The sequence below is a fragment of the Triturus cristatus genome, chromosome 12, assembly GCF_964204655.1.
Source record: "Triturus cristatus chromosome 12, aTriCri1.1, whole genome shotgun sequence".
Classification (NCBI taxonomy): domain Eukaryota; kingdom Metazoa; phylum Chordata; class Amphibia; order Caudata; family Salamandridae; genus Triturus; species Triturus cristatus.
The window spans coordinates 813,290,380-813,318,304 of record NC_140595.1 but is presented as its reverse complement, the minus strand read 5'-3'; the positions used below and the strand labels follow the sequence as shown (position 1 = coordinate 813,318,304).

The following is a 27,925-nucleotide window of genomic DNA, read 5'->3' as shown; positions in this document are numbered from 1 at the left end:
TCATTACAGACTTAATCAGTGTCTCTAAGGCTGTGGTCAGGTTATTTACCCCCTGCTTGAGAGCAGGGCTTGGACCCCTAAAGGAAGGCTAAAGCTAGACTCCCTTGTATGGCAGAGGGGAGGAGCTAGCAAAGTCTGAGACTGTGTGGGTTTAGCTGTAGCTAGTCAGCAAGTGTCCACCACTTATCTAATCTAGGACCGAGTGGACGTCCACCAGCCGCCAGAGATGATATTTCTAATAAAGTTAGCGCACTGACACCGCTATTCCCCAGCTCAGCGCCCCACTCATCCAGGGCAGAGAAAATGACTGAGTACTTCCAGGTCACTTTCAAAGGAAACTATTTGTGAAATAAGGACTGACTGGGCGTGGCCCTTGGCCTTGCAATGCAGTGCCCTGCAGCACACACCATACATGAACAACTGCAGCAGAGAAAGAGGCCTCTTGAGTTTATATTGCTAAGGCCATGGAGAGGGCCCCTGCTAAGGCCATGGAGAGGGCCCCTGCTATGCCATGGAGAGGGCCCCTGCTATGCAATGGAGAGGGCCCCTGCTATGCAATGTCGCGCCTCTCTCTTACTTTCCTGAAACAGAATTCATTAGACAGGTGTTAATGCGTAGTCCAGTCACTGTGTAAAGCGCCGCGGCGCGAGGCCAGGACTCACTTGTTCATTAAGACGATGTCCGGCAGCCAGACCTTGTCCGAGGGCACTCGCAGGGTCTCCATGTCATCATAGTCAGACGGCTTCCAGCTCAGCCGGTAATCCCTCCAGTTCTGGCAGAGGCGGCAGAGGGTAAGGAGGAGAACATGCGACAAAGAAGGAAAGAGCAGGAGACATCAATAGCAAACAAGCAGAGGCACAGGAATGGATGTAGGTGTCATCAGGGGTGAGTAGCAACAAAGAGCCGGAGGTCAGTGTATCTGAGTGAATGACAATGACCCCCATCAGCACGCGCTTCCATTCAGTGCTGCTGTGCCACCTACATGCTGTAGAATAGAGTCCTGGGGGTAGTTTGGGGATCAAAGAACTGATTGTGCATAACGTCCTATAGAAAGAGAGAAGGAACCCGGCTGCCTATGCCAGGGCGGAGAGCATGCCACTTAGCGATAGAGCGCGCACTTGCAATGTGATGTATGAATGGGGCGGCATGTGGTGAAAGTAGCAGCTACACAGAGCAGCCTCACTGATGAGACCTCACAGGGATACCCGGAAAAACCCAATATCAATTGTCGCTTCCTGTTCCGTCTTGAATGACTGCAGACCTGGTGATGTGCGTCGCTGGGTGTCCCTCAGAATGAGTGCAGACCTGGTGATGTGCGTCGCTGGGTGTCCCTCAGAATGAGCGCAGACCTGGTGATGTGCGTCGCTGGGTGTCACTTAGAATGAGTGCAGACCTGGTGATGTGCATCGCTGGGTGTCCCTCAGAATGAGTGCAGACCTGGTGATGTGCGTCGCTGGGTGTCCCTCAGACTGAGCGCAGACCTGGTGATGTGCATCGCTGGGTGTCCCTCAGACTGAGCGCAGACCTGGTGATGTGCGTCGCTGGGTGTCCCTCAGAATGAGCGCAGACCTGGTGATGTGCGTCGCTGGGTGTCCCTCAGACTGAGCGCAGACCTGGTGATGTGCATCGCTGGGTGTCCCTCAGAATGAGTGCAGACCTGGTGATGTGCGTCGCTGGGTGTCCCTCAGAATGAGTGCAGATCTGGTGATGTGCGTCACTGGGTGTCCCTCAGAATGAGTGCAGATCTGGTGATGTGCGTCGCTGGGTGTCCCTCAGAATGAGTGCAGACCTGGTGATGTGCGTCGCTGGGTATCCCTCAGAATGAGTGCAGACCTGGTGATGTGCGTCGCTGGGTGTCCCTCAGACTGAGCGCAGACCTGGTGATGTGCATCGCTGGGTGTCCCTCAGACTGAGCGCAGACCTGGTGATGTGCGTCGCTGGGTGTCCCTCAGAATGAGCGCAGACCTGGTGATGTGCGTCGCTGGGTGTCCCTCAGACTGAGCGCAGACCTGGTGATGTGCATCGCTGGGTGTCCCTCAGAATGAGTGCAGACCTGGTGATGTGCGTCGCTGGGTGTCCCTCAGAATGAGTGCAGATCTGGTGATGTGCGTCACTGGGTGTCCCTCAGAATGAGTGCAGATCTGGTGATGTGCGTCGCTGGGTGTCCCTCAGAATGAGTGCAGACCTGGTGATGTGCGTCGCTGGGTATCCCTCAGAATGAGTGCAGACCTGGTGATGTGCGTCGCTGGGTGTCCCTCAGAATGAGCGCAGGCCTGGTGATGTGCCTCACTGGGTGTCCCTCAGACTGAGCGCAGATCTGGTGATGTGCGTCGCTGAGTGTGCCTCAGAATGAGCGCAGATCTGGTGATGTGCGTCGCTGAGTGGGCCTCAGAATGAGTGTAGATCTGGTGATGTGCGTCACTGGGTGTCCCTCAGACTGAGCGCAGATCTGGTGATGTGCCTCGCTGGGTGTCCCTCAGAATCAGCGCAGATCTGGTGATGTGCCTCACTGGGTGTCCCTCAGACTAAGGGCAGATCTGGTCATGTGCGTCGCTGGGTGTCCCTCAGAATGAGTGCAGATCTGGTGATGTGCCTCGCTGGGAGTTGGGTGTCCCTCAGAATGAGCGCAGACCTGGTGATGTTCGTCGCTGGGTGTCCCTCAGAATGAGCGCAGACCTGGTGATGTGCGTCGCTGGGTGTCCCTCAGAATGAGTGCAGATCTGGTGATGTGCGTCGCTGGGTGTCCCTCAGAATGAGCGCAGATCTGGTGATGTGCGTCGCTGGGTGTCCCTCAGAATGAGTGCAGACCTGGTGATGTGCGTCGCTGGGTGTCCCTCAGACTGAGCGCAGACCTGGTGATGTGCGTCGCTGGGTGTCCCTCAGAATGAGTGCAGATCTGGTGATGTGCGTCGCTGGGTGTCCCTCAGAATGAGCGCAGATCTGGTGATGTGCGTCGCTGGGTGTCCCTCAGAATGAGCGCAGATCTGGTGATGTGCGTCGCTGGGTGTCCCTCAGAATGAGTGCAGATCTGGTGATGTGCGTCGCTGGGTGTCCCTCAGAATGAGCGCAGACCTGGTGATGTGCGTCGCTGGGTGTCCCTCAGAATGAGTGCAGACCTGGTGATGTGCGTCGCTCCGTGTCCCTCAGAATGAGCGCAGATCTGGTGATGTGCGTCGCTGGGTGTCCCTCAGAATGAGCGCAGATCTGGTGATGTGCGTCGCTGGGAGTCCCTCAGAATGAGCGCAGACCTGGTGATGTGCGTCGCTGGGTGTCCCTCAGAATGAGCGCAGATCTGGTGATGTGCGTCGCTGGGTGTCCCTCAGAATGAGCGCAGATCTGGTGATGTGCGTCGCTGGGTGTCCCTCAGAATGAGCGCAGACCTGGTGATGTGCGTCGCTGGGTGTCCCTCAGAATGAGCGCAGACCTGGTGATGTGCGTCGCTGGGTGTCCCTCAGAATGAGCGCAGACCTGGTGATGTGCGTCGCTAGGTGTCCCTCAGAGTGAGTGTAGACCTGGTGATGTGCGTAGCTGGGTGTCCCTCAGAATGAGCGCAGACCTGGTGATGTGCGTCGCTAGGTGTCCCTCAGAGTGAGTGTAGACCTGGTGATGTGCGTCGCTGGGTGTCCCTCAGAATGAGCGCAGACCTGGTGATGTGCGTCGCTGGGTGTCCCTCAGAATGAGCGCAGACCTGGTGATGTGCGTCGCTGGGTGTCTCTCAGAATGAGCGCAGACCTGGTGGGGGAACAACCTTTACAACGCAACTTTTACAACGCACTACCATTACAACGCATTTTTTACAACGCATAATCCATTACAACGCATGATATTACAACGCATGACACTACAACGCATTTTTAAAAACTACCATTACAACGCATTCCATTACAACGCATACTACCATTACAACGCATACCATTACAACGCATAATATTACACTATACTATCCAACACTTACCCTACTGATGCACCCCCTGGAGTTAGAATAGTAATTTTTACCCCTATACTATCCAACACTTACCCTACTGATGCACCCCCTGGAGTTAGAATAGTAATTTTTACCCCTATACTATCCAACACTTTCCCTACTGATGCACCCCCTGGAGTTAGAATAGTAATTTTTACCCCTATACTATCCAACACTTACCCTACTGATGCACCCCCTGGAGTTAGAATAGTAATTTTTACCCCTATACTATCCAACACTTACCCTACTGATGCACCCCCTGGAGTTAGAATAGTAATTTTTACCCCTATACTATCCAACACTTACCCTACTGATGCACCCCCTGGAGTTAGAATAGTAATTTTTACCCCTATACTATCCAACACTTACCCTACTGATGCACCCCCTGGAGTTAGAATAGTAATTTTTACCCCTATACTATCCAACACTTTCCCTACTGATGCACCCCCTGGAGTTAGAATAGTAATTTTTACCCCTATACTATCCAACACTTACCCTACTGATGCACCCCCTGGAGTTAGAATAGTAATTTTTACCCCTATACTATCCAACACTTTCCCTACTGTTGCACCCCCTGGAGTTAGAATAGTAATTTTTACCCCTACACTATCCAACACTTACCCTACTGTTGCACCCCCTGGAGTTAGAATAGTAATTTTTACCCCTACACTATCCAACACTTACCCTACTGTTGCACCCCCTGGAGTTAGAATAGTAATTTTTACCCCTACACTATCCAACACTTACCCTACTGTTGCACCCCCTGGAGTTAGAATAGTAATTTTTACCCCTATACTATCTAATACTTACCTTAAATGTAATTTAATATTATGCGTTGTAATGGTATGCGTTGTAAAGGTAGTATGCGTTGTAATGGTAGTGCGTTGTAAAGGTATTTTTTTAAAATGCGTTGTAGTGTCATGCGTTGTAATGTCATGCGTTGTAATGGATTATGCGTTGTAAAAAATGCGTTGTAAGTGCATGCGTTGTAATAGTGTGCGTTGTAACGTCATACATCCGACCTGGTGATGTGCGTCGCTGGGTGTCCCTCAGAATGAGCGCAGACCTGGTGATGTGCGTCGCTGGGTGTCCCTCAGAATGAGCGCAGACCTGGTGATGTGCGTCGCTAGGTGTCCCTCAGAGTGAGTGTAGACCTGGTGATGTGCGTCGCTGGGTGTCCCTCAGAATGAGCGCAGACCTGGTGATGTGCGTCGCTGGGTGTCCCTCAGAATGAGCGCAGACCTGGTGATGTGCGTCGCTAGGTGTCCCTCAGAGTGAGTGCAGACCTGGTGATGTGCGTCGCTGGGTGTCCCTCAGAATGAGTGCAGATCTGGTGATGTGCGTCAGATCTGGTGATGTGCGTCGCTGGGTCTCCCTCAGAATGAGCGCAGACCTGGTGATGTGCGTCGCTAGGTGTCCCTCAGAGTGAGTGCAGACCTGGTGATGTGCGTCGCTGGGTGTCCCTCAGAATGAGTGCAGATCTGGTGATGTGCGTCAGATCTGGTGATGTGCGTCGCTAGGTGTCCCTCAGAGTGAGTGCAGACCTGGTGATGTGCGTCGCTGGGTCTCCCTCAGAATGAGCGCAGAACTGATGATGTGCGTCGCTGGGTGTCTCTCAGAATGAGTGCAGATCTGGTGATGTGCGTCGCTGGGTGTCCCTCAGAATGAGTGCAGACCTGGTGATGTGCGTCGCTGGTTGTCCCTCAGAATGAGTGCAGACCTGGTGATGTGCGTCGCTGGGTGTCCCTCAGAATGAGTGCAGACCTGGTGATGTGCGTCACTGAGTGTGCCTCAGAATGAGCGCAGATCTGGTGATGTGCGTCGCTGGGTGTCCCTCAGAATGAGTGCAGACCTGGTGATGTGCGTCACTGGGTGTCCCTCAGAATGAGCGCAGACCTGGTGATGTGCGTCGCTAGGTGTCCCTCAGAGTGAGTGCAGACCTGGTGATGTGCGTCGCTGGGTGTCCCTCAGAATGAGTGCAGATCTGGTGATGTGCGTCAGATCTGGTGATGTGCGTCGCTGGGTCTCCCTCAGAATGAGCGCAGAACTGATGATGTGCGTCGCTGGGTGTCTCTCAGAATGAGTGCAGACCTGGTGATGTGCATCGCTGGGTGTCCCTCAGAATGAGCGCAGACCTGGTGATGTGCGTCGCTGGGTGTCCCTCAGAATGAGCGCAGACCTGGTGATGTGCGTCGCTAGGTGTCCCTCAGAGTGAGTGCATACCTGGTGATGTGCGTCGCTGGGGGTCCCTCAGAATGAGTGCAGATCTGGTGATGTGCGTCAGATCTGGTGATGTGCGTCGCTATGTGGAAATATGGATTTTTATGGTCGGTTATGTCCCCTATCTTGGACCCCAACGGTTTCATGTATAAGTCACAAGTACATGTATGTTCCCTCCAGTTCCAGTTATGAAGACGCAAATACATGTGCGTCCACCGTCAACATGTCCTCTTTCAGATCCGCCATGAATGGGCCGGATATTCTATTCCTAAGTATGAAAGGCCACCGGCTTTATATGGTTCATTTATCCCATTTTACAGTCCAGGCGAGTAGGCCCTGATTCTGCCACCAAGCCTTTTCCTGCCTTCTGCCTCTGAAAGCTCCAGTCTGAGCCTGCATCTGTGACCATGAACTTTGTCTTACTCCCTGCGCGGCTAACGGTGCCTGATCCAGCCCGTAGCCTGCCAGAAAACTGTATTTCACCTTCAAGATTATCTCCTCCGCCCCTCGTCCGATGCATTCCTGTCTAGCAGTTTAGGTAAACATTCCTCCAGCTACCGTGCAAAAGGGCCAGGCCTCGCTGTCCTCATGCAAGTAATTCATAAACCCTGTTACCATGGAATATTCCTACCCCCTCGCATCTAGTGTAGACACTTAGACGCTTGTACACGCACTAACAGTCAGTATAGTCAGTATAGAATAAGATTCTATCCTAAGAGACCTCTCTTTTTGGATAACACAGTTCTTTAAACATAGGATATTAGATATGATTTGGGATTAGGTTGACATAACCCCAGACTTTTTGTCTCCACATGTAGAGCTAAATGTCAAGCCCCTTTCTCCTTCTAGTTGCACGTCAAATCACACGTCATGCTGCTGCGCGCGCATCTCTGCCAAATATTTTTGCTGACATTGCGAAATTCTTTCATGGAACCACCCATTTGTGACATCATACCTAATGACGTTCTTTAGTTACGCCTAGTTACACCCATTTTAGTTACGCATGTATGTCTTTATCTCTGTTATCAACTGTTACGCCTCCTGCATCTGTTTCACTGTAATGCCTCTTCTATAAAAATGATTACCTGTCAATAATGTAGGGTCCTTCACTTCCTGAACCTCCGTGGTGATGGAATATGAAGCCCACAATTCGAATTGTTATTGGAATAAAGCCCGTTCCGAATCTCTAATACCACGGATTCTGCCTCTTATTTTACTGAGCTATTCTTATTAATTTTCCGCATCAAATTAAGTACCGGTAATTAAATTATTTACCACAGCTAGGTGTCCCTCAGAGTGAGTGCAGACCTGGTGATGTGCGTCGCTGGGTCTCCCTCAGAATGAGCGCAGACCTGGGGATGTGCGTCGCTGGGTGTCTCTCAGAGTGAGTGTAGACCTGGGGATGTGCGTCGCTGGGTGTCTCTCAGAATGAGTGCAGACCTGGTGATGGGCGTCGCTGGGTGTCCTTCAGAATGAGGGCAGATCTGGTGATGTGCGTCGCTGGGTGTGCCTCAGACTGAGAGCAGATCTGGTGATGTGCGTCGCTGGGTGTCCCTCAGAATGAGTGCAGACCTGGTGATGTGCATCAGATCTGGTGATGTGCGTCGCTGGGTGTTCCTCAGAATGAGTGCAGAACTGGTGATGTGCGTCGCTGGGTGTCCCTCAGAATGAGTGCGAACTGGTGATGTGCGTCGCTGGGTGTCCCTCAGACTGAGAGCAGATCTGGTGATGTGCGTCGCTGGGTGTCCCTCAGACTGAGAGCAGATCTGGTGATGTGCGTCGCTGGGTGTCTCTCAGAATGAGTGCAGACCTGGTGATGTGCGTCACTGGGTGTCTCTCAGAATGAGCGTAGACCTGGTGATGTGCGTCGCTGGGTGTCTCTCAGAATGAGTGCAGACCTGGTGATGTGCGTCACTGGGTGTCTCTCAGAATGAGTGCAGACCTGGTGATGTGCGTCACTGGGCGTCTCTCAGAATGAGTGCAGACCTGGTGATGTTCGTCACTGGGTGTCCCTCAGAATGAGTGCAGACCTGCTGATGTGCATCTCTGGGTGTCCCTCAGAATGAGCGCAGACCTGGTGATGTGCGTCGCTGGGTGTCCCTTAGAATGAGTGCAGACCTGGTGATGTGCGTCGCTGAGTGTGCCTCAGAATGAGCGCAGATCTGGTGATGTGCGTCACTGAGTGTGCCTCAGCATGAGTGCAGACCTGGTGATGTGCGTCGCTGGGTGTCCCTCACGCTGGGGATTCCTCAGCAGTCCTTGACAGTGAGACAGAGATGGGGAGTGCTGATCTTCAGAGCAGCCTGCCCTCATGAGGTGCTGTTAATCAGGGGACAAGAAGACTTTGCTTTGGAAAGGATGTCAAGGGTTCATGTGTTGTGCTGTTTGGCGACACTGTATGTGAAATATAACGGGATCTAGAGGACAGACGCTGATCAGTTCCGTTTGCTACTTAGTGTTAACGTTTTATGTGACTCGTGAACAATTGTGGAATTGTTGAAATAGTTAATGTCGACGCCTCTGAGGAGGGCAGATGAGATTGAGATACACATTATGGACGTTTGTGGAGTCCTGCGCTGTGCTACTGTGTCCTGTGGGAGGAAGGCTGCCTAGATAGTGGAGATTATGGGGATTATCAGTGAGGAATGTGTCGCTGTGCTACTGCAGCATGTAAGAGGAGCTCAGATTAGATAGTGGAGGGTACGGAGATTATCAGTGAGGAGTGAGTCGCTGTACTGCTGTACAATGTAAGAGGAGCACAGATTAGGTAGTGGAGGGGACGGGATTATCACTGAGGAGTGAGTCGCTGTGCTGCTGTACCGAGTAAGGACCCGGGCCGGGGAAGGCAAAGCCGGACCCGATCGAGGCCCGGGTAAAACGCCGGCCGGCGGCGGGACCCCCCCACGCCACGCCCCCCGCAATTAAAAGACCCGGCTAGGCCGGGGAGGGCAGGGATAGGCCCGAAAACAAAGGAAGCTCCCCCCCCCAATCAGGGGGCGAGAAAGATAGGCAAGGGGGGGGTTTAAGTAGGGCCAACGGCCCGGGAAACCTCATTCGAATTTCCCCCCCCGCAAAAGAAGAAGAGAAGCCTGGCAAGAGAAGAAGCCCGATCTGAGAGTCTACATCGGCGGATGCAGCGTTGGGAATCGTGCCTGCACTCTCGCCGGATGGAGGACGCATGTCCTTACCTGAGGCCACATCGGCGGGAGCAGCGTGTGGATGCAGCCTCCACCCCCGCCGGAAAGGACGACTTCGCGCCGGGGAGGAGAAGGAATGAGGAAGATATCAACGTGCGAGGAGACGACAAATAAAGGCTGGCACCTAGGATTCGGGGGAGGCAGCGCGGAAAGAGCCTTCACCTCCGCCATAGCAAAGCGACAAGAAGGTTGCCCGCCGTTGGGGGAAGCACCGAAGCGGCATCCCTTCGACTGGACGACATCGGCGGTGGATCGGGTACTACAGCCTTGCACAGTCAAGCGGACGGGGGCAGTGTGTACGGAGCCAAATGCAGAGGATCGCCAAATGCGCGAAAGGTGCAGGCACAAGCAGCCAATACGGCGGTGCTTTGCGGAAGCAGGAGCCATAGCCTATGATACCGAAAGGAAGGGTCGGCGCGGGCGAAGGTGCCCCCGGCGGAGAAGCGCCTAATTGAGGTAAGCTCGGGGCGGGGTACCGAAGGAGTAAATCCGCGTTTGTAACATCTGACTCTGAGTGCCGGCCCTGGGAGATGTGCTGTCGCCACTGTAGTTGGAGAAATGTAGGCCTATTACGTGTCTGATAAGGGTGCAGTGCACTGATTTAGGTAGTGGGGGGCCTGGTTTCAGGGGTAGGACTCCTGCTGTTACCTGTGATTTCACTTCACCAGGAAGCCATGAAGCTTCGGTCAGTGGCGGGAGAATCGTGCAGTGCTCCCAGCCACACAGGGGTGGACACAGGAGCTGAATGCAGTCCTTGAAAATGTTCTTCTTAAACACTGAGTGAATAGTCCAGCCTAGTGAGGCGATGCCCTTCAGGAAGCTCAGAAAGCGAGCAGCATTGCAGTTTCGGGGGGAAGGTAACGCGCTGAAGATAATAAGCCCCAGTCAGCACCAGCTCTCTGTCTTCTGTTGCCCACGCCTACCGCAGTCGGGGCTGAGCGGTATTCATAGGCTGCGTGTCGGACGACGCACACATAAATATCCCTCTTCTGAAAGTCATGACGGGAGGGGCATCTTTGAAAGGATTGATTGATTAAACGCTGAACTGCAATAAGGCGAAATGCGATGAAAAATAACCAAAGTAAAATAAACGGAAAAAACACACTATAGAAGTTTCTAAAATGGATAACAATGAGAAATTCAGATGGGTACTTTATAAGGCATGGGTTTGTACGGTTTATTTTCTCGATAAAGCTCTTAAATAGACCCTGAACAAAATAGTCTAATAAACGGGCAGTTGCTGCAGTAAATTAAATCAAAGCATTCGAAGTATTCAAACGGTTTTTTTTTCGAACACTTTACAACATGGCGGAGCGCTCAAGCGTTTAAATAAAGCGAGGGCGCTGAACTACGTTACCCAGAAATCACATTGCTGAAAGACCGGGAGAGTGTGAGTGTCAATTGGTAAGGTCTAGCGAGGACCCGCGCGACTCAGCAAGTAGTAGGAATGCCAAGGAGCTTCCATTGAGGGAGGAGGTTGGTCTTAAAGGAGCACGGCTGGGTGACTATCATGGGGACATAAAATGTAGCCACAAGCAGCCGGTGGGAGCGGGGAGAGCCACGCCCAGGACACCGAGGCTGCAGGGAGAACATGGTAAGTAGGGCGAATATTTAATTTCAGGAAGCCAAAAGCTTTCACAAGGCGAATCAGCATAACATTGACAGGAAAGAGGACGTTGCTTGTCACAGAGTGTCTAACTTGTAGATCCAACTAGGCCATCTTTGACGTAACAAGGGTATATTGGTAGTTATCTTGATTGACCCGTGTAAAGTCTGGAGCCCTAGGCCCTCAAGCAGCCATGCAAATGATCACTCAGACACATAGTCATTGCCCTAAGACACGTGCTCCCAGCCCCTTTTATTAGCATGGCCACCTGACCGGTGACAGCCGTGATGGACAGGTTTGGGGTGAATGTAGAGCAGGGCACAAGTCCTAAAAAAAAGAAGAGGGGGGACGAACCTAATTAGGCAGTATGCAAGTGACATCACGGTGTACGATATCACTTCGCATGACATCACAGGAATCGACACCATAGAAAGTGGCATCACAAGCCACGACTTTACAGGAAGTGGCATCACACGAAGAAGTGACATCAGATCTAAAACCCTCACATATATGTTTAGCAAGTCTATCATGTGTACGTTTGCGTGCATTGTGAGGATAATAGCACAGTGAGCTATGGAAGATGATATGTGACTTCTACACCTTGCAATCCCCCAGTTTTATGTAACACAGCCTGTACATCAGGGCGCAAGTCAGGAATGCTTTGTCAAAGGCTACCAAGCATAGGAGTAAATCCGCGTATAGGAAAGGACACATAGGCCAAGGGACGGAAAGGGTAGAAGTCACAGGTCATTCTGACCGGTAGGCAGTATAGTTTAAGAGGGCTCAGGGTGGAGAAGCACGCACGCAGAGGCGGAAAAGAAACAGCATGGGCGGGAGCTTTTCTTTAAAGATAAGAATCGATCTATAGCCAAAATGAACCCCGTTGCAACATTAAGGGTTCGCTATAAAAAGGTAAATATGGCGGGGGTCATGCAGTTCGGGGAAGAAAATTAATAGCTCGCCATGCCACATGGGGACTTTTAGGTGAAATCGCAAGTAACGAAAGCAGTAATCTGCGGAGCCATTTACATCATACACAGTCTGTAATGTACTGGGTAAACGCGCTTTGCAGCAGGCATATTAACCCGCTGCGCAGTTAGCCCAGTAAGCTAAAGTGAGGAGGGCTGGGCACCACGCACGGACGCTCGGGGAGGCAAGCATGTGTCACAAACAGAGGGTGACGCAGTCAGGAGCGGAGGGCCCGTAACTTGGATAATCATAGAAACCGCTTCCACAATGTTTACGAGGAGACAACCAGAGCCAGGGCGGTGAATAATCTGCTTCAGCCGAGCCTCAGTCGGGGACACGCCTGTGAAACTAATTTGGGTACATTGGGGACACACATTCCCAAGCAGAGGCAAGTCTAGTGGCACCGTGCATGGGGATTGAAAACTAAAGACTGGGTCTCGCTGTGACAGGCTAGCGCCCAGAAACATGAGTCTTTATGGCGGCATCATGCCGCAAGGTGCCCACCCGGTTGGGCCCCACCGGAGGGGCAAGGCCAATCCAAGCCATCCACCGCCAGCAGTTAGACAGCGGGGTGCAACGGTTGGCGCGCTAAACAAGGTCAGCGTTAAAGCACCTGGTTGTGAAGCTGGACAACAAATTCGATGCTGGTTTGACACAGCAGGACAAATGACCCAACTACCTCACAAGTCCCAGTACCTGACGAAATACCAGTCAGAAAAGAAACAACCTGTACCGCCGGTTTAAGTTACCATCAGCGATAAACACACTTACATGGTGTACCCGGGGGGGGGGTTTGGCTCTGGAGAGACCTTCCGTAGCTAGAACAAACCAGAGGGCACCCAGGAGCAAAATGGCCAACCTCAGGAACGCCCGACTGTACTAGGGAGAAAAGCAGGGCGGAGGTGGCAAAGGGAGCAAAAGTTGACCATACAGCTCCAAATACCGCGTAAACGGACGGGAAGTGGGGTATACGTCCTCCCTGGTGGCGGAAGGGTAGTAGAGACGTGCTTGGAGACAGAATACAGGTGCGGCCCCACAGCGAGCAAGGAAACAATTAGTCTGCATAGTGAGGGATTTCTGCGAATTGAGGCAGGGAAGCCCTGCCCGCGAGAGGCATGACCATCTGCGTGCGGTCAACGGCACAACGACATGTTCCTTCAATTTGCGCTGAGGCGCGCACCACCAATCAACCAGCCTGGTGGCAAAATATGGGTAACCCAATTCCCCTAGTGCCAAGTACGAAAAGCTAGTCCAGTATACCTGCTCCACACACCAAGCATAGGGGAGAAGGTGAAGCTAGAAGGCATAGAAAAATCCAGAAGAGAGCTACACAACACCAGGGCCAATGCAGGCAAGGCCCCGGGGGGTGGGCGTCAGGCAGCATCGGCTGAAAATTGGTAGTTGCGGTAACCCCCTGGAGGAGGAGGTACACCACTCGGGGATAGGATTAGACAAGTTCACGCGGAACATCGCGGCCATATTCGAGCTAGGAGGGGGCAAGGAGGTCGCGAGGTTAGGTCGAGCTAGGGGGGGAGCTCCCTCCGATCGAAAAACCGTAGGGAGCGTGGCGGAGCTGACACGAGGAACCTAGTAGAGAACAAAATTAATAGGAGATAGATGAAAGGCTCGCATGGTGTCCTTGTCATGACTCACGGCAGGGGCACTGGGGGAGCCATTGGGCGGCGTGCCGCCAGACAAAGAACAAAGATGACACTCCCGCAGTACCCCGGGGATGCCTTACGGCAGGGGTACAGACGGAGAAGATGACGAGGACCCTGCCGCAGGAAAATAGAGTAGATGCTCAAGTAAGGTCCTTGGGATGCCAAACGGCAGAGACCGCTGGGAGAAGGGAGGGCCCCTGAAAGGATACAGGACGAGCGGGACGGCACTTGCAGCCCGGGCATGCCCAGAAAGGGACACCCTCCAAATCGGTAGCAAGTTGAAGCCTAGACCCGTGAATCGAAACACAGGGATTGGGGCCCCTCTCTCCTCTCCCAGGCAATTGAGGCGGCTGGGTCCAGAATGCGAATAGAAAATGATGAACAATGGATAAAATTGAAACATGGTCATTGAAGGACTAGAATAAGACCATGAGTGTTGAAATTTGAAACATGAAGATTTCCTGTTAACAAAATGTTTGTTGTGAAAATAAAACTGCGACCTTTTCAGGCACCAAAAAGTGGTCAAGTGCTAATTAAGGGAAAAGCGCGCAGCGATGGCAACAAACATGGGGGAGTGGGGAGGGAGTGCTCGCCGCCTGGACGGGGTTAGGACCCGGGCCGGGGAAGGCAAAGCCGGACCCGATCGAGGCCCGGGTAAAACGCCGGCCGGCGGCGGGACCCCCCCACGCCACGCCCCCCGCAATTAAAAGACCCGGCTAGGCCGGGGAGGGCAGGGATAGGCCCGAAAACAAAGGAAGCTCCCCCCCCCAATCAGGGGGCGAGAAAGATAGGCAAGGGGGGGGTTTAAGTAGGGCCAACGGCCCGGGAAACCTCATTCGAATTTCCCCCCCCGCAAAAGAAGAAGAGAAGCCCACCCACCCACACCGAAGGATACGGGCGTCGCAGCCGTAGGGGGGAAGGGTAGCGGAGCTGACACGAGGAACCTAGTAGAGAACAAAATTAATAGGAGATAGATGAAAGGCTCGCATGGTGTCCTTGTCATGACTCACGGCAGGGGCACTGGGGGAGCCATTGGGCGGCGTGCCGCCAGACAAAGAACAAAGATGACACTCCCGCAGTACCCCGGGGATGCCTTACGGCAGGGGTACAGACGGAGAAGATGACGAGGACCCCGCCGCAGGAAAATAGAGTAGATGCTCAAGTAAGGTCCTTGGGATGCCAAACGGCAGAGACCGCTGGGAGAAGGGAGGGCCCCTGAAAGGATACAGGACGAGCGGGACGGCACTTGCAGCCCGGGCATGCCCAGAAAGGGACACCCTCCAAATCGGTAGCAAGTTGAAGCCTAGACCCGTGAATCGAAACACAGGGATTGGGGCCCCTCTCTCCTCTCCCAGGCAATTGAGGCGGCTGGGTCCAGAATGCGAATAGAAAATGATGAACAATGGATAAAATTGAAACATGGTCATTGAAGGACTAGAATAAGACCATGAGTGTTGAAATTTGAAACATGAAGATTTCCTGTTAACAAAATGTTTGTTGTGAAAATAAAACTGCGACCTTTTCAGGCACCAAAAAGTGGTCAAGTGCTAATTAAGGGAAAAGCGCGCAGCGATGGCAACAAACATGGGGGAGTGGGGAGGGAGTGCTCGCCGCCTGGACGGGGTTAGAGGAGCGCCGATTAGGTAGTGGAGGTAATCAGGATTATCAGTGAGGAGTGTGTAGCTGTGCTGCTGTACCGAGTAAGGGTAGCGCAGTTTAGATCGTGGAGGGGACGGGATTATCACTGAGGAGTGAGTCGCTGTGCTGCTGTACCGAGAAAGAGGAGCGCAGATTTGGTAGTGGAGGTAATCAGGATTATCAGTGGGTGTGCTTCGCTGTGCCGTTGCACAATGTAAGAGGAGCGCAGATTAGATAGTGGAGGGGACGGGATTATCAGTGAGGAGTGTGTCGATGTGCTGCTGTACCGAGTAAGAGGAGCGCAATTTAGATAGGGGAGGGGACGGGATTATCAGTGAGGAGTGAGTCGCTGTACTGCTGTACAATGTAAGAGGAGCACAGATTAGGTAGTGGAGGTAATCAGGATTATCAGTGAGGAGTGAGTCGCTGTGCTGCTGTACAATGTAAGAGGAGCACAGATTAGGTAGTGGAGGTAATCAGGATTATCAGTGAGGAGTGTGTCGCTGTGCTGCTGTACCGAGTAAGAGGAGCGCAGTTTAGATATGGGAGGGGATGGGATTATCAGTGAGGAGTGTGTCGCTGTGCTGTTTCACAATGTAAGAGGAGCGCAGGTTAGATAATGGAGGGGACGAGATTATCAGTGAGGAGTATGTTTCTGTGCTGCTGTACCGAGTAAGAGGAGCGCAGTTTAGATAGGGGAGGGGACGGGATTATCAGTGAGGAGTGTGTTGCTGTGCTGCTGTACCGAGTAAGAGGAGCGCAGTTTAGATAGGGGAGGGGACGGGATTATCAGTGAGGAGTGAGTTGCTGTGCTGCTGTACCGAGTAAGAGGAGCGCAGTTTAGATAGGGGAGGGGACGGCATTATCAGTGAGGAGTGTGTCGCTGTGCTGCATCACAATGTAAAAGGAGCACAGATTAGATAGGGGAGGGGACGGGATTATCAGTGAGGAGTGAGTCGCTGTGCTGCTGTACTGAGTAAAAGGAACGCAGTTTAGATAGGGGAGGGGGCGGGATTATCAGTGAGGAGTGAGTTGCTGTGCTGCTGTACTGAGTAAAAGGAACGCAGTTTAGATAGGGGAGGGGACGGGATTATCAGTGAGGAGTGTGTCGCTGTGCTGCTGTACCGAGTAAGAGGAGCGCAGTTTAGATAGGGGAGGGGACGGGATTATCAGTGAGGAGTGAGTCGCTGTACTGCTGTACAATGTAAGAGGAGCACAGATTAGGTAGTGGAGGTAATCAGGATTATCAGTGAGGAGTGAGTCGCTGTGCTGCTGTACAATGTAAGAGGAGCACAGATTAGGTAGTGGAGGTAATCAGGATTATCAGTGAGGAGTGTGTCGCTGTGCTGTTTCACAATGTAAGAGGAGCGCAGATTAGATAATGGAGGGGACGAGATTATCAGTGAGGAGTGTGTCGCTGTGCTGTTTCACAATGTAAGAGGAGCGCAGATTAGATAATGGAGGGGACGAGATTATCAGTGAGGAGTGAGTTGCTGTGCTGCTGTACCGAGTAAGAGGAGCGCAGTTTAGATAGGGGTGGGGACGGGATTATCAGTGAGGAGTGTGTCGCTGTGCTGCTGTACCGAGTAAGAGGAGCGCAGTTTAGATAGGGGAGGGGACGGGATTATCAGTGAGGAGTGAGTTGCTGTGCTGCTGTACCGAGTAAGAGGAGCGCAGTTTAGATAGGGGAGGGGACGGGATTATCAGTGAGGAGTGTGTCGCTGTGCTGCTTCACAATGTAAAAGGAGCACAGATTAGATAGGGGAGGGGACGGGATTATCAGTGAGGAGTGAGTCGCTGTGCTGCTGTACTGAGTAAAAGGAACGCAGTTTAGATAGGGGAGGGGGCGGGATTATCAGTGAGGAGTGAGTTGCTGTGCTGCTGTACCGAGTAAGAGGAGCGCAGATTAGATAGGGGAGGGGACGGGATTATCAGTGAGGAGTGTGTCGCTGTGCTGCTGCACAATGTAAGAGGAGCACAGATTAGATAGGGGAGGGGACGGCATTATCAGTGAGGAGTGTGTCGCTGTGCTGCTGTGCCATGTCAGAGGAGCGCCAAATAAAGTGTGGGAGCAATGGGGATTATAAAATTGTTTATGTGTGCTGAGCTGCAACGTAGGAGAGATTGTATTATGGACTCTATACATACCAGATTTAAGTAGACCTTGGTGGTGAGCTCCTCATTTTTCTCGTTCTGTAAAGTAAAAGTTTTAAAGAATGAGACACAGGTGTCCGCAGGAAAAAGTAGAGCCAGCGACCCTATAAACAGCTCTGATTTTGGAACCCAGCCGTACAACGCTTCCTACTACTCAAGTACATTCCAAACATCTCTATGAAAGCACTGGTGTGTTCATCTGCAGACCCTCTGCTAGTCAAGGCCACGGGTCTACCAGCAGCTGAGCAACACAAAGGGATACAGAGAGACCCCGGTACTCCACTTCAGGACCACCAGAGTCCCTCAACCCTCACATTCAGCAGCTCTACCTCTACTGCTAGTCAAGGCCAGGGGTCTACCAGCAGCTGAGCAACACAAAGGGATACAGAGAGACCCCGGTACTCCACTCCAGGACCACTAGAGTCTCTCAACCCTTACATTCAGGAGCTCTGCCTTTACTGCTAGTCAAGGCCAGGGGTCTACCAGCAGCTGAGCAACACAAAGGGATCTAGAGCGACCCTGGTATCCCACTCCAGGACCACTAGAGTCCCTCAACCCTTACATTCAGCAGCTCTGCCTTTACTGCTAGTCAAGGCCACGGGTCCACCAGCAGTTGAGCAACACAAAGGGATCTAGAGCGACCCTGGTATCCCACTCCAGGACCACTAGAGTCCCTCAACCCTTACATTCAGCAGCTCTGCCTTTACTGCTAGTCAAGGCCACGGGTCCCCAGCAGTTGAGCAACACAAAGGGATCTAGAGCGACCCTGGTATCCCACTCCAGGACCACTAGAGCCCCTCAACCCTTACATTCAGCAGCTCTGCCTTCACTGCTAGTCCAGGCCAGAGGTCCACCAGCAGCTGAGCAATACAAAGGGATACAGAGAGACCCCGGTATCCCATTCCTGGACCACTAGAGCCCCTCAACCCTTACATTCAGAAGCTCTGCCTTTACTGCTAGTCAAGGCCACGGGTCCACCAGCAGTTGAGCAACACAAAGGGATCTAGAGCGACCATGGTATCCCACTCCAGGACCACTAGAGACCCTCAACCCTTACATTCAGCAGCTCTGCCTTCACTGCTAGTCCAGGCCAGAGGTCCACCAGCAGCTGAGCAATACAAAGGGATACAGAGAGACCCCGGTATCCCATTCCTGGACCACTAGAGCCCCTCAACCCTTACATTCAGAAGCTCTGCCTTTACTGCTAGTTGTCGATACCATGCTGACGTACCTCAATCCACACCGTCAGCAGCCCACACTCTCTCTCCCACCGGGGTTAATTCATCTCAGAAACTCTGTTGTTTGCCTCAGAACAAATGATGGAAAAAAGAGTCTCCCTCTCTCTCTTGTCTCTTGCCATTCCAGTACGTCATCTTTGTGTCCCCTAGCTCACTTATCCCTTTTAGCATATTTCTTACACAGGTCCCAACCAACTGAGCTATCTTCACCATGACCAGAGGACAAATCGCATTTAAACATACTAAACAAGAGCGGAGTTCATAGTACTGTCCGGGTGTCTCGCCCCGGGCTTACACAGAACCCACCCTTCACTTTCACCATTATTTTTCCAGCCTCTTGTTTATTTGCCCTCATCAAATATTTGCACCTTGGTCAGCCTTTCTGTGTTTTTCTTACCATTTGCTTTGAAAATGTCACATTAATATGGTTTACTTTGTTGTATGTTTTTTGCTATGGGCTTTTTGCACGGTTCCCTGTTACATTTCACCCCAGTCCTGGTAACTTTCTTACAGATCTTTAAGTTCAGTCTAATGATAGGACGTAAATACATCTCTGAGTGACCTCATTGGTCAGTTCAATACAGATCTTTAATATTCTCACTCAGCCCCATTCTCAGGGATCAGGAGCCAGCCCTAGCAAGGGGAAGGGTGAGGCTATTCAAAAGTAGATGTGACCAGTACATCATGGCAGTAACTCATCCTTGACCCAAGGCATATCCCAAAGACTTCCTGTGAAAGTGAATATCCAAGGAGTGTAGTGTAATACTCACCTGGAAGCAGCACTTTACGAGTGAAAATCTAAACCACGAGACATCTCTGACTTAGATGTTTCACCTCAGAAGCTACTATGCAGGAAGTGATGTACGATGGTGGACCGGATATTACGCAAGGAGGAGACAACACAAGAAGCAACAAATGAGGATACACTGGAAGTCGTGCCCATCCAGGAGGTAACCATTGATGTACACTCATGGTTACCAGGAGTAGGAGCTGCATTCCTTGAGTTGTCATTGTTACTGCTCTCTATCTGAGGGCATGATGGCAGGTGACATGAGCTTGCCCTTGCCACCTCTCTCTCTCTGAGGGCATGATCGCAGGTGGCGTGAGCTTGCCCTTCCCACCTCTCTATCTCTCTATCTCTCTCTCTCTCTCTCTCTCTCTATCTCTATCTCTCTCAGAGGCCATGATGGCAGGTGGCATGAGCTTGACCGTGCCACCTCTCTCTCTCTCTCTCTGAGGGCATGATGGCAGGTGGCATGAGCTTGACCTTGCCACCTCTCTCTCTCTCTCTCTCTGAGGGCATGATGGCAGGTGGCATGAGCTTGCACTTTCCACCTCTCTCTCTCTCTCAGAGGCCGATGGCAGGTGGCATGAGCTTGCACTTTCCACCTCTCTCTCTCTCTCTCTCTGAGGCCATGATGGCAGGTGGCATGAGCTTGTCCTTGCCACCTCTCTGTCTCTCTCAGAGGCCATGGTGGCAGATGGCATGAGCTTGCCCTTGCCACCTCTCTCTCTCAGAGGCCAAAATGGCAGGTGGCATGAGCTTGCCCTTGCCACCTCTCTCTCTCTCTCTCTCAGAGGCCATGATGGCATATGGCATGAGCTTGCCCTTGCCACCTCACTCTCTCTCTCCCTCTCAGAGGCCATGATGGCAGGTGGGATGAGCTTGCCCTTGCCCCCTCTCTCTCAGAGGCCATGATGGCAGGTGGCATGAGCTTGCCCTTGCCCCCTCTCTCTCTCTCAGAGGCCATGATGGCAGGTGGCATGAGCTTGCCCTTGCCCCCTCTCTCTCTCTCTCTCAGAGGCCATGATGGCAGGTGACATCAGCTTGCCCTTGCTACCTCTCTCTCTCGGAGGCCATGATGACAGGTGGCATGAACGGTGGCTTAGGAGCTGGGCTCACTTTCTGAAGTTAAAACTTCTTTCAACACTGTGTCAGCAGTAAAGGTTACGAAAGTCTCCACCCTATGGCACCATGGAGGGTGCTGAAGGCTCTTACCATACCTTATCTCACTTTCGTATTGAACTCAGTGGAAGTAACTCATTGGGAAATTACATACATGGAGTTTATGTGTTACGCAATAAGTTGGTTTTTTTTGTCACCATTTACATATATGTCTAAATTATTTCAAATTAACTTGTGTTTGGAACCAGGTCTTTTTACATAATTAAATAACGAATCGTCGTTTTGCATGTGGCAATATTACAAGTATGATGTGGATAAGTGCCAGCGAAACTCCAGTCAGTGTTTCTTTTGTCACAGTGAACCTGCCACGCGCTGTTAGAAGAAGGCCTGCACTGGCATTTTATTGAATATATTGTATGAACTTGTTGCTTGGAAGACTAAAGAAAATTTACACTTCGGATTAAAATAATGGAGGAACGCGTCAAAGTTGAGTCCAGACTGCTTACGTCATTCAACCTTGTTCTATGGTCGTGTCTGGGATACCTGGCGAGGTTCCGTCTTCTCCATACGCACAAATTCACGCGTGCCTCAAGTTTTAAGGTAGTTGTTGTCTTTGTCGAGGTTTGTTCCCAATTTCTGGGAACATTTTTTTCATTATCAGCTGCGTTTTAATTACTATTTCGTGATGTTTTGGTCTTTTCCTGGTTGATTTTATCTTAAGCCAATTTTTTCGTATTAAGACAGTACTGACCTGTGTTCGGTAATGGGGAAAAAGCTTAAACGTGCCAGGAAGAAAGTTTGCCAACGACTGCGTTTGAGTGACAACTCCTGGTCGGTGGTCCTGCAGGCGGAGCTGCAGCCACGCGCGCCCTCGTGGAGGTGTCCAGCTGCAGACCTGTGCAGAAGGACGCTTGTGGCACCAGCGTCACTGTGGGCAACACCTCGCACATGCAGGATTCATTCAGCCAGGTGTGGGCGTTGCTTCTCTTTAAGGTCAGTGGCGCAGAGCTGCTCACGTCTGTTTCTGTCAGTGGTCAGTTCGGAGAGGCGTCGACCGGGCTGGGCAGGGCTGAGAAGATGACAATACAAAGGAGACGAGTTCGGCGAATAGAAGTATTTATAACGCGTCAAGAATTGAGAGTTGTTTGCAAAGATTCCTCAAGCGGTTTGGGAAAACGTTTCCCTTTGCCACTGCTTGCCTGAGATACTCGTCGGTTGAGGGCAACACTCAGGATTGACGATCTGGCTTTGGAAATTTATTTTTAAAGTTAAGAATTTAGTTGGTATCTTCAAGTTACGTTTTAAAGAGAAGAATAACTGAAATTGAGAAAAATATTTCAGCTGAGAATGTTCAGGAATACATCATTAAAAGAACTGTCTTGAAATAAATTAGGAATTAAGAGGCCGCGCTGAGGAGTGAATGGAAGGAGGTTTTTGGGGGAAAAGATCTGTTTTGGTCAAAGAGTGAGGATGAAGAAAGACTGCGTTATGGGCCAGGATGAGAACGTCTTAACAAGCAGAAACACATGGCAGAGATTGATAAATCAGTGAAAGGAAGGTGGGCGCCCATAGCATCAACATGAGAGGGGTGTCCCAAGTGGCTCCTGAGAAGGCCAAACCTTTCTCGATCCAAGGAGCATTAGGCAGCCACGAATTGGGAATGGTGGCCCCTCCAGCATGTGGCGGAGTATATGCAACATCGGCTAAGGAGACCCTTAGATGAAGAAGAACAGGGGCGGATACTCATGTCCTGTTGGTGATAGGAAATATTTCACACTACATATCGCCCTTGGACTTATTGCTTACGTACTTAGGCTCAGAAGATATCCTAGGAAGGGTTTGGAGCGATCGCTAAAACAGGGAGGACAAACGCTTTGGCTGGGACCTCTCGCATGTACATTTGATTTTCTGAAAGAGCTGTATTTTGAAGGCGACGGTGTGGATTTGACACTTTTAAGAAGGGGGTGGTAAACATAATTAGATTTTTAGGAAATGCACATGGTGGCCAGATTACTAAAAGACGTGAAGCTATTTTGATTAAAATCAATCCAAAACTACAGGACCTGGCCAAGAAAGAGTCTAGTAAAGAAGGCAAAAGACTCCTATTTGGCGAAAGAATGGTAAAGTCATTAGGAAAATATGTGGCAAATTTCGCCACCCTAGATAAGGCAGAATCTTCATTGAAAAAGGTGTTTGGAGGTAGTAATCAGGGCTTTAAGAGGGATGAAAAAACTGGGGGGGGGGGCTGTGTAATTCAGGGCGTGGCTAGAAATATACTTTGAATATTCACGTAGAGTGCCGCCCTACCCACACATTTGCATAGAATCACAACTGCAGCTGGCATAAGTGACCATTGCTCTGTGCTCTTTGTAGACATCTACAGATCCCAAGCAGAAGGCCGTAGTAGGTACGGGAAGTGGGCAGACGACTTTGACGAAAGTGTGACAATAGGTCCTGCCCCCTCGCGGGATTCATGTTGCGCTTGATGGAAATCTCATCATTTTAAGCAACAATTGGAGGATAGTTCCTCCTTTCTCATCGCACCATAGCGTGCGCGACATCACCTCTGGTCACTATAACTATACCTGACCATCACGCCCTTTACTTAGATACCCACACATAGGTCCTGACGAAAGCCAGCAAACGTCACAGTCCGGCTGAAACATGTAGACCTGACCTTTAATATTGGTTATTAGAGACATAATTTAATCTGAACACATATCCACCTCCGTTTCTTTGCACTGCAGAAGGGCCCACCATTAAATACTGACCTTTATTCTAAGGGAACCACAGGACAGTTTTTAATCTCACTTTAGTAGCACCACTGCACACCTATCAGATTCAAAACCAGCTCCACTGTAGATCAGGCGTTGAAGCACACCCGAGGTGCACTCGGCACCTTGGGTGGGACCCGATGATGAAGCATGCCACCAACTAGGTTGGTGGGTGAGGGTTTTCTTAAAAAACACAAATGTTTTTCCAAACATAAACACCTAGCTTCTAGAGTGTGAACTAGTTCTTCTTGATACTTTTTGTACTCATTGGGGGGCGTGAACTAGCCCCCACAGACACTCTGTCCTCCCTCTCCCATTGATATATATACTTTTTGCAGAGAGGCCAAGGACTGGATGACCACGTATTCTTAACACCTTTTTGCCCCTGACAGGCACTAAGAGAAACTCGCACTGCCTTCCTCCACAACTCCATTGTGGCCCGTTATGAACCCCCGGATCTGACTCAGTTCTAATTACGCACTGGACAAGAGTAATATGCTGCCTTAGAAAACAGTAACAGCCAGTCGTGGCTGGCAATGATCGGAGGTAGGGAAGCAGGGGCGGGAGGGGGACAGGACGCGGGAATAAAATAAAAATAATAAAAATCTTACTTTCTCACCACTTCCTCACCTCCGTAGTCCTCACTCACTCAACCTTACCGGAAGCACACCCAGGCTCCCAGTTAGCCAATCACAACGCTGCCTTAGCAGCATTTTGATTGGTCTGAGCGCTGTGTTTCGGCGCTCAGATGCTGACGGAGGGTCTGGGCATGTTCTCCATGTAGACTGTAATGCAGCCTGCATGGAAAACATGCGAAGTGCGCAAGACTCTTTTGGGCGGCTCAAGATGGGCGGCCACGCAGTCACTGCACACTTTAGGAGGGTCCTACCATTCCTCCCCTGCCCCGCGCGCAACGTGGGCGGAAGTAGGAGAAATTTAAATGATAATAATGCGAGTTATCATTTTAAGATCCCTTTGTGTCACTGCAAAAAAGCAGTGGGGCGGCGCTCCTCCGCCTTAGTGGAGGAGCTGCCACTGGTAACACCACCCCCTAGAAAAAGCAAACTTTCACAGTGAACTCAAAATTAAGTAAACCATGTAAAATGTAAGCAGGAATGACATGAATTACTTTACCGTTTTTACTCTAATTGTTGATAAACTGGTTAGCGTCTTTGCTTAAAAAGTTAAGGATATGAATGGAGGGCCCGAGAGGGACCCGTTTCAATGTCCGCTTTTGTAATTATTGTCGGGTCTGAGAACCGGAGGGACCCGGCACACTTAAAGCCCTGGTAGTAGTTTAATGACAGGACTGGAAGGCGAGGGTAACCTCTCGGCTGTGGTTACTTTAAAACCTTATATGGTTAGTGTGGCCAGGGAAGGGGCATGTATCGAGGCTCCCAGGGGGCATCAGGAGTCTTTCGTCAGAAAGGCTGGGGTAGAAGGAATAGAGCCTCTAGAGGTCAAGGTCAACAAACAGGAGTACTTCAAGGTAAGTACAGATCTTGTGAATAGGTAAAAAAATCACAGGGGATCCTTGGGTGTTGGAACCAATTCAAGATTCAGGATAAAGTTTGTGGCAAGACCTGTATGGGCAGCAGAGCCACGAGAGTGCTGCAGGAGGAACTAAGACAGTAGAGAAGGAGGTAGAACAGATGTTAGAGGAAGGTGCACCAGTGAAGCTGTCAGACAGGTACCAAGAGCTCACAAGCACTTTGTATTAGGTGAAGAAAAAGGACAAACTATGGCAACCCATGATAAATCTAAGACAGCTAAATCGCTTCAAAATGGAGGGTATTCACCGTCTCAGTGACTTGCTTCAGGAGGGAGACTGGATGGTAAAACTAGATCTCAAAGATTCCTGTTTTACAATACCTATTGCCAAGGACACTGGAATTATGCAGCAAGGGGAGGACAAAATTATATGGCAGGGGTTACTGAATTATGTGAGAAGAAAATGCAAATTACGCAGCATATTGAGGCATATTTTGTCAGAGTATCAGTTCAGTATTTTGTTAATTTTACACATGTTAACACTGTCTAGACAAAGGCTTCACCTCATTAGTACTATTGTAACACCAAAATACACCAATATGCATCTGAAAGGTGGAACGGTCAACCTTTCTGAAGTGCCTTCTGGTGCGCTGGAACACATCTCGCAACAGTTTCAGTACCTTTTGATCCAGAATTTTTGTTTGTTAAAATCTGCAAATTATGCAGCAGATGGATTATGGGGCAAATATGGAAAATCCATAGTTATGTGAAAAATGACACTGCGTTGGATTGCATAATTCCAGGGGCCCTGCTTATTGCACAAGAGAGTCAGGATTCATTTCAATGGTATGAGTTTCAGTCGGCTGTTCGGCCTATCTTCTGCACTGTGGCACTTTACCAAGGTGTTGCAGCCAGTGGTAAGTTATTTGAGGGGATGAGATGTGCAGTTAATTATTAATTTAAGATGATATTCTGTTGATGTGTCAGGATGGGAAAGGATTAGAGTCGCAATTCTTTTTGACAAAGTTGCTTTTAGAGGGTTTAGGTTTCATTAAGCACACGGAGAAATCAATTGTGGTTCCATCTCAGAGTCTGAAGTTCTTGGGTTCCAGGATATTGGCAACAGTGATTGGTTGGTTGCTCTCTTCAATTCAGGCAGTGTTACTTGCTCTGCTCCATTGCAGAGCTTGGCAACATTTGAAGAATGCAAGGTCAACAAGGGGTCTTTGGTCTGGAGACAAGGTGTTCATCACAACAGGAGTGAAGGAGGAAGTGCCATGGTGGATGGACAACATAGAGGCATGGAATGGGTGTGGCATTTTTGGGCCAGCATCAAAATTTGTTGTGAAGACTGACACATTGCAGGTTGAGAAGTGAGATTGTTACAACAAGAGAAAGGAGGAAAGTGGACAGGAGCAGACAGAGGAAAACATATAAATATATTGGATATAACTGCAAGTTTCTTTGGCCATCAAATTTTCAAAAATCTGTTTCTGAATTGTTTAATATTTTTGAAAATGCAAAATTTGACTGGTGACCTAATGAAACAAGCTGGGAGGAAGCTGCTCAAAAAAGTTGTTAGAGGTGGCAACAGACAAGTGGCAATCTTACCAGGGAAAGAGAATGGTGTAGCAGCTTGGATTTCACTTAATTTAGAGGACTACACCATTGAATGTAAGATTTTGAATCCATCAGAGAGGCACTTTTTTGCCTCACAGTTGACTTTTCAATTGGAGAAGTATTTCAGTTGGCGTCCAGATCCCGGAGCAGTAGTAGTGTATGCACTCAATCAGGACTGGAGGGGAGTTCCATTTCCCCCTTTTGTAATGATTCAGAGGTTGTTGTTGGTGAGGAGACAGATTTGTCATGCGGTTTTAGTGGCTCCATTTTGGAGGATACATACACGCTTGGTTTCTAATTATGCTGGAGTAGGCTTGGGAAGAGAAGTATATGAACCCGACTTCCAAAGTGTTGTTATAAGGTTTAGACGGGGAAGGGCATCCTTTAGTGGAGTCTGGCATGTTCAACTTTTTTGTTTGGAGGATCTCAGGGGATCTGGAGGATTCAGAGATCTTTCAGGAGAGGCTGTGGAGCTTCTCAATGAGTATTGAGCCCCCAGAACCAGGTGGAGATACAGAGGTGACTGGGATGTGTGATATCGATGGTGCCTGAAAGCGGGTTTGTAAACGGATCAATTTATGATTGTCAATTTGTCTGATTTGCTCCAGGAGAATGTTGAATCTGAGGACTCTAGAGCTGAGTACTAGATATTACGCACCAAATAGAATGTTTTTTAAACATGGAAAAGAATGAAGACAATGTCCGAGTCTGTATTTTATCCAAGCTTTGACGAGCATCCGAAGCTTTGTGAGGTGAGAGTACAGTGCTTGAGAACAGGAGAGCTGGAGCGGGTCAATTGTTGATTGCCTACGGGAGTCGTCTCTGGTTGTTTTGCCCGTATGTACTGCAAAATGGGTGAGTGCTGTAATCCAGCCGTTTTGTATGACTATGACTATGTTCAAGGCACATTCGCCGAGAAGTGACGTGGCGTGTAAGGTTTTCTTTACAGGTGGCAGGTTGGAGGGCATAGTAAAGCTGATGATCGGTCAAGCACAGGGTTTTTTAGTAAATTTATATTTATATATCATTGAATTTATATCCAAACCAGTACAGCATTATCAGGCTTTGCCCGGAAAGGTTTTAAACAAGAATAGTTGTAGCTTCCTGTCTTGCCCTAAAATGGAGATTTATCAAGCTTAAGTATAGTCAGAGTTAAAATTTTATTGAAGACAAAGAGTCTAGCATCACCCCGCGGGGCAAAGCTGCTGCTCAAACCCCCAGTCCGCTCGCTGACCGTGGTGCTACTGCCGCCAACACTCACAGGCTGCTGACTGGTGGGCTCTATGCTATATGTGGGCGATTTATCAACATATGAGAGGCTAAATTAGAGGGAGAATCAGCCAAAGAAGAACCGCTACTTGCCCTGGCCCTTGAGCCGGGTCACGCGCACGAGGAATGAATGAAAGTAATGTGATATGCCTGACATCACGTGACGACCGAGAAGACAGAGCGTACCGTGCACGGCCACTGATCTGCGCATGCACCAC

General features: G+C 50.3%; 1 protein-coding gene across 2 annotated transcripts in view; it reads right to left on the bottom strand.

Moving 5' to 3' along the window:
• CHRNB1 (cholinergic receptor nicotinic beta 1 subunit) overlaps positions 1-27,925 on the bottom strand; it is a 185,536-nt gene that overhangs the window by 80,618 nt on the left and 76,993 nt on the right. For both annotated transcript variants that reach the window (XM_085639178.1, XM_085639179.1), the window contains 2 exons: positions 17,404-17,448; positions 663-772 (listed from right to left, as the gene is read on the bottom strand). In XM_085639178.1, coding sequence (XP_085495304.1) covers positions 663-772; positions 17,404-17,448 — 155 coding nt within the window. The remainder of the gene's footprint in view (positions 1-662; positions 773-17,403; positions 17,449-27,925) is intronic.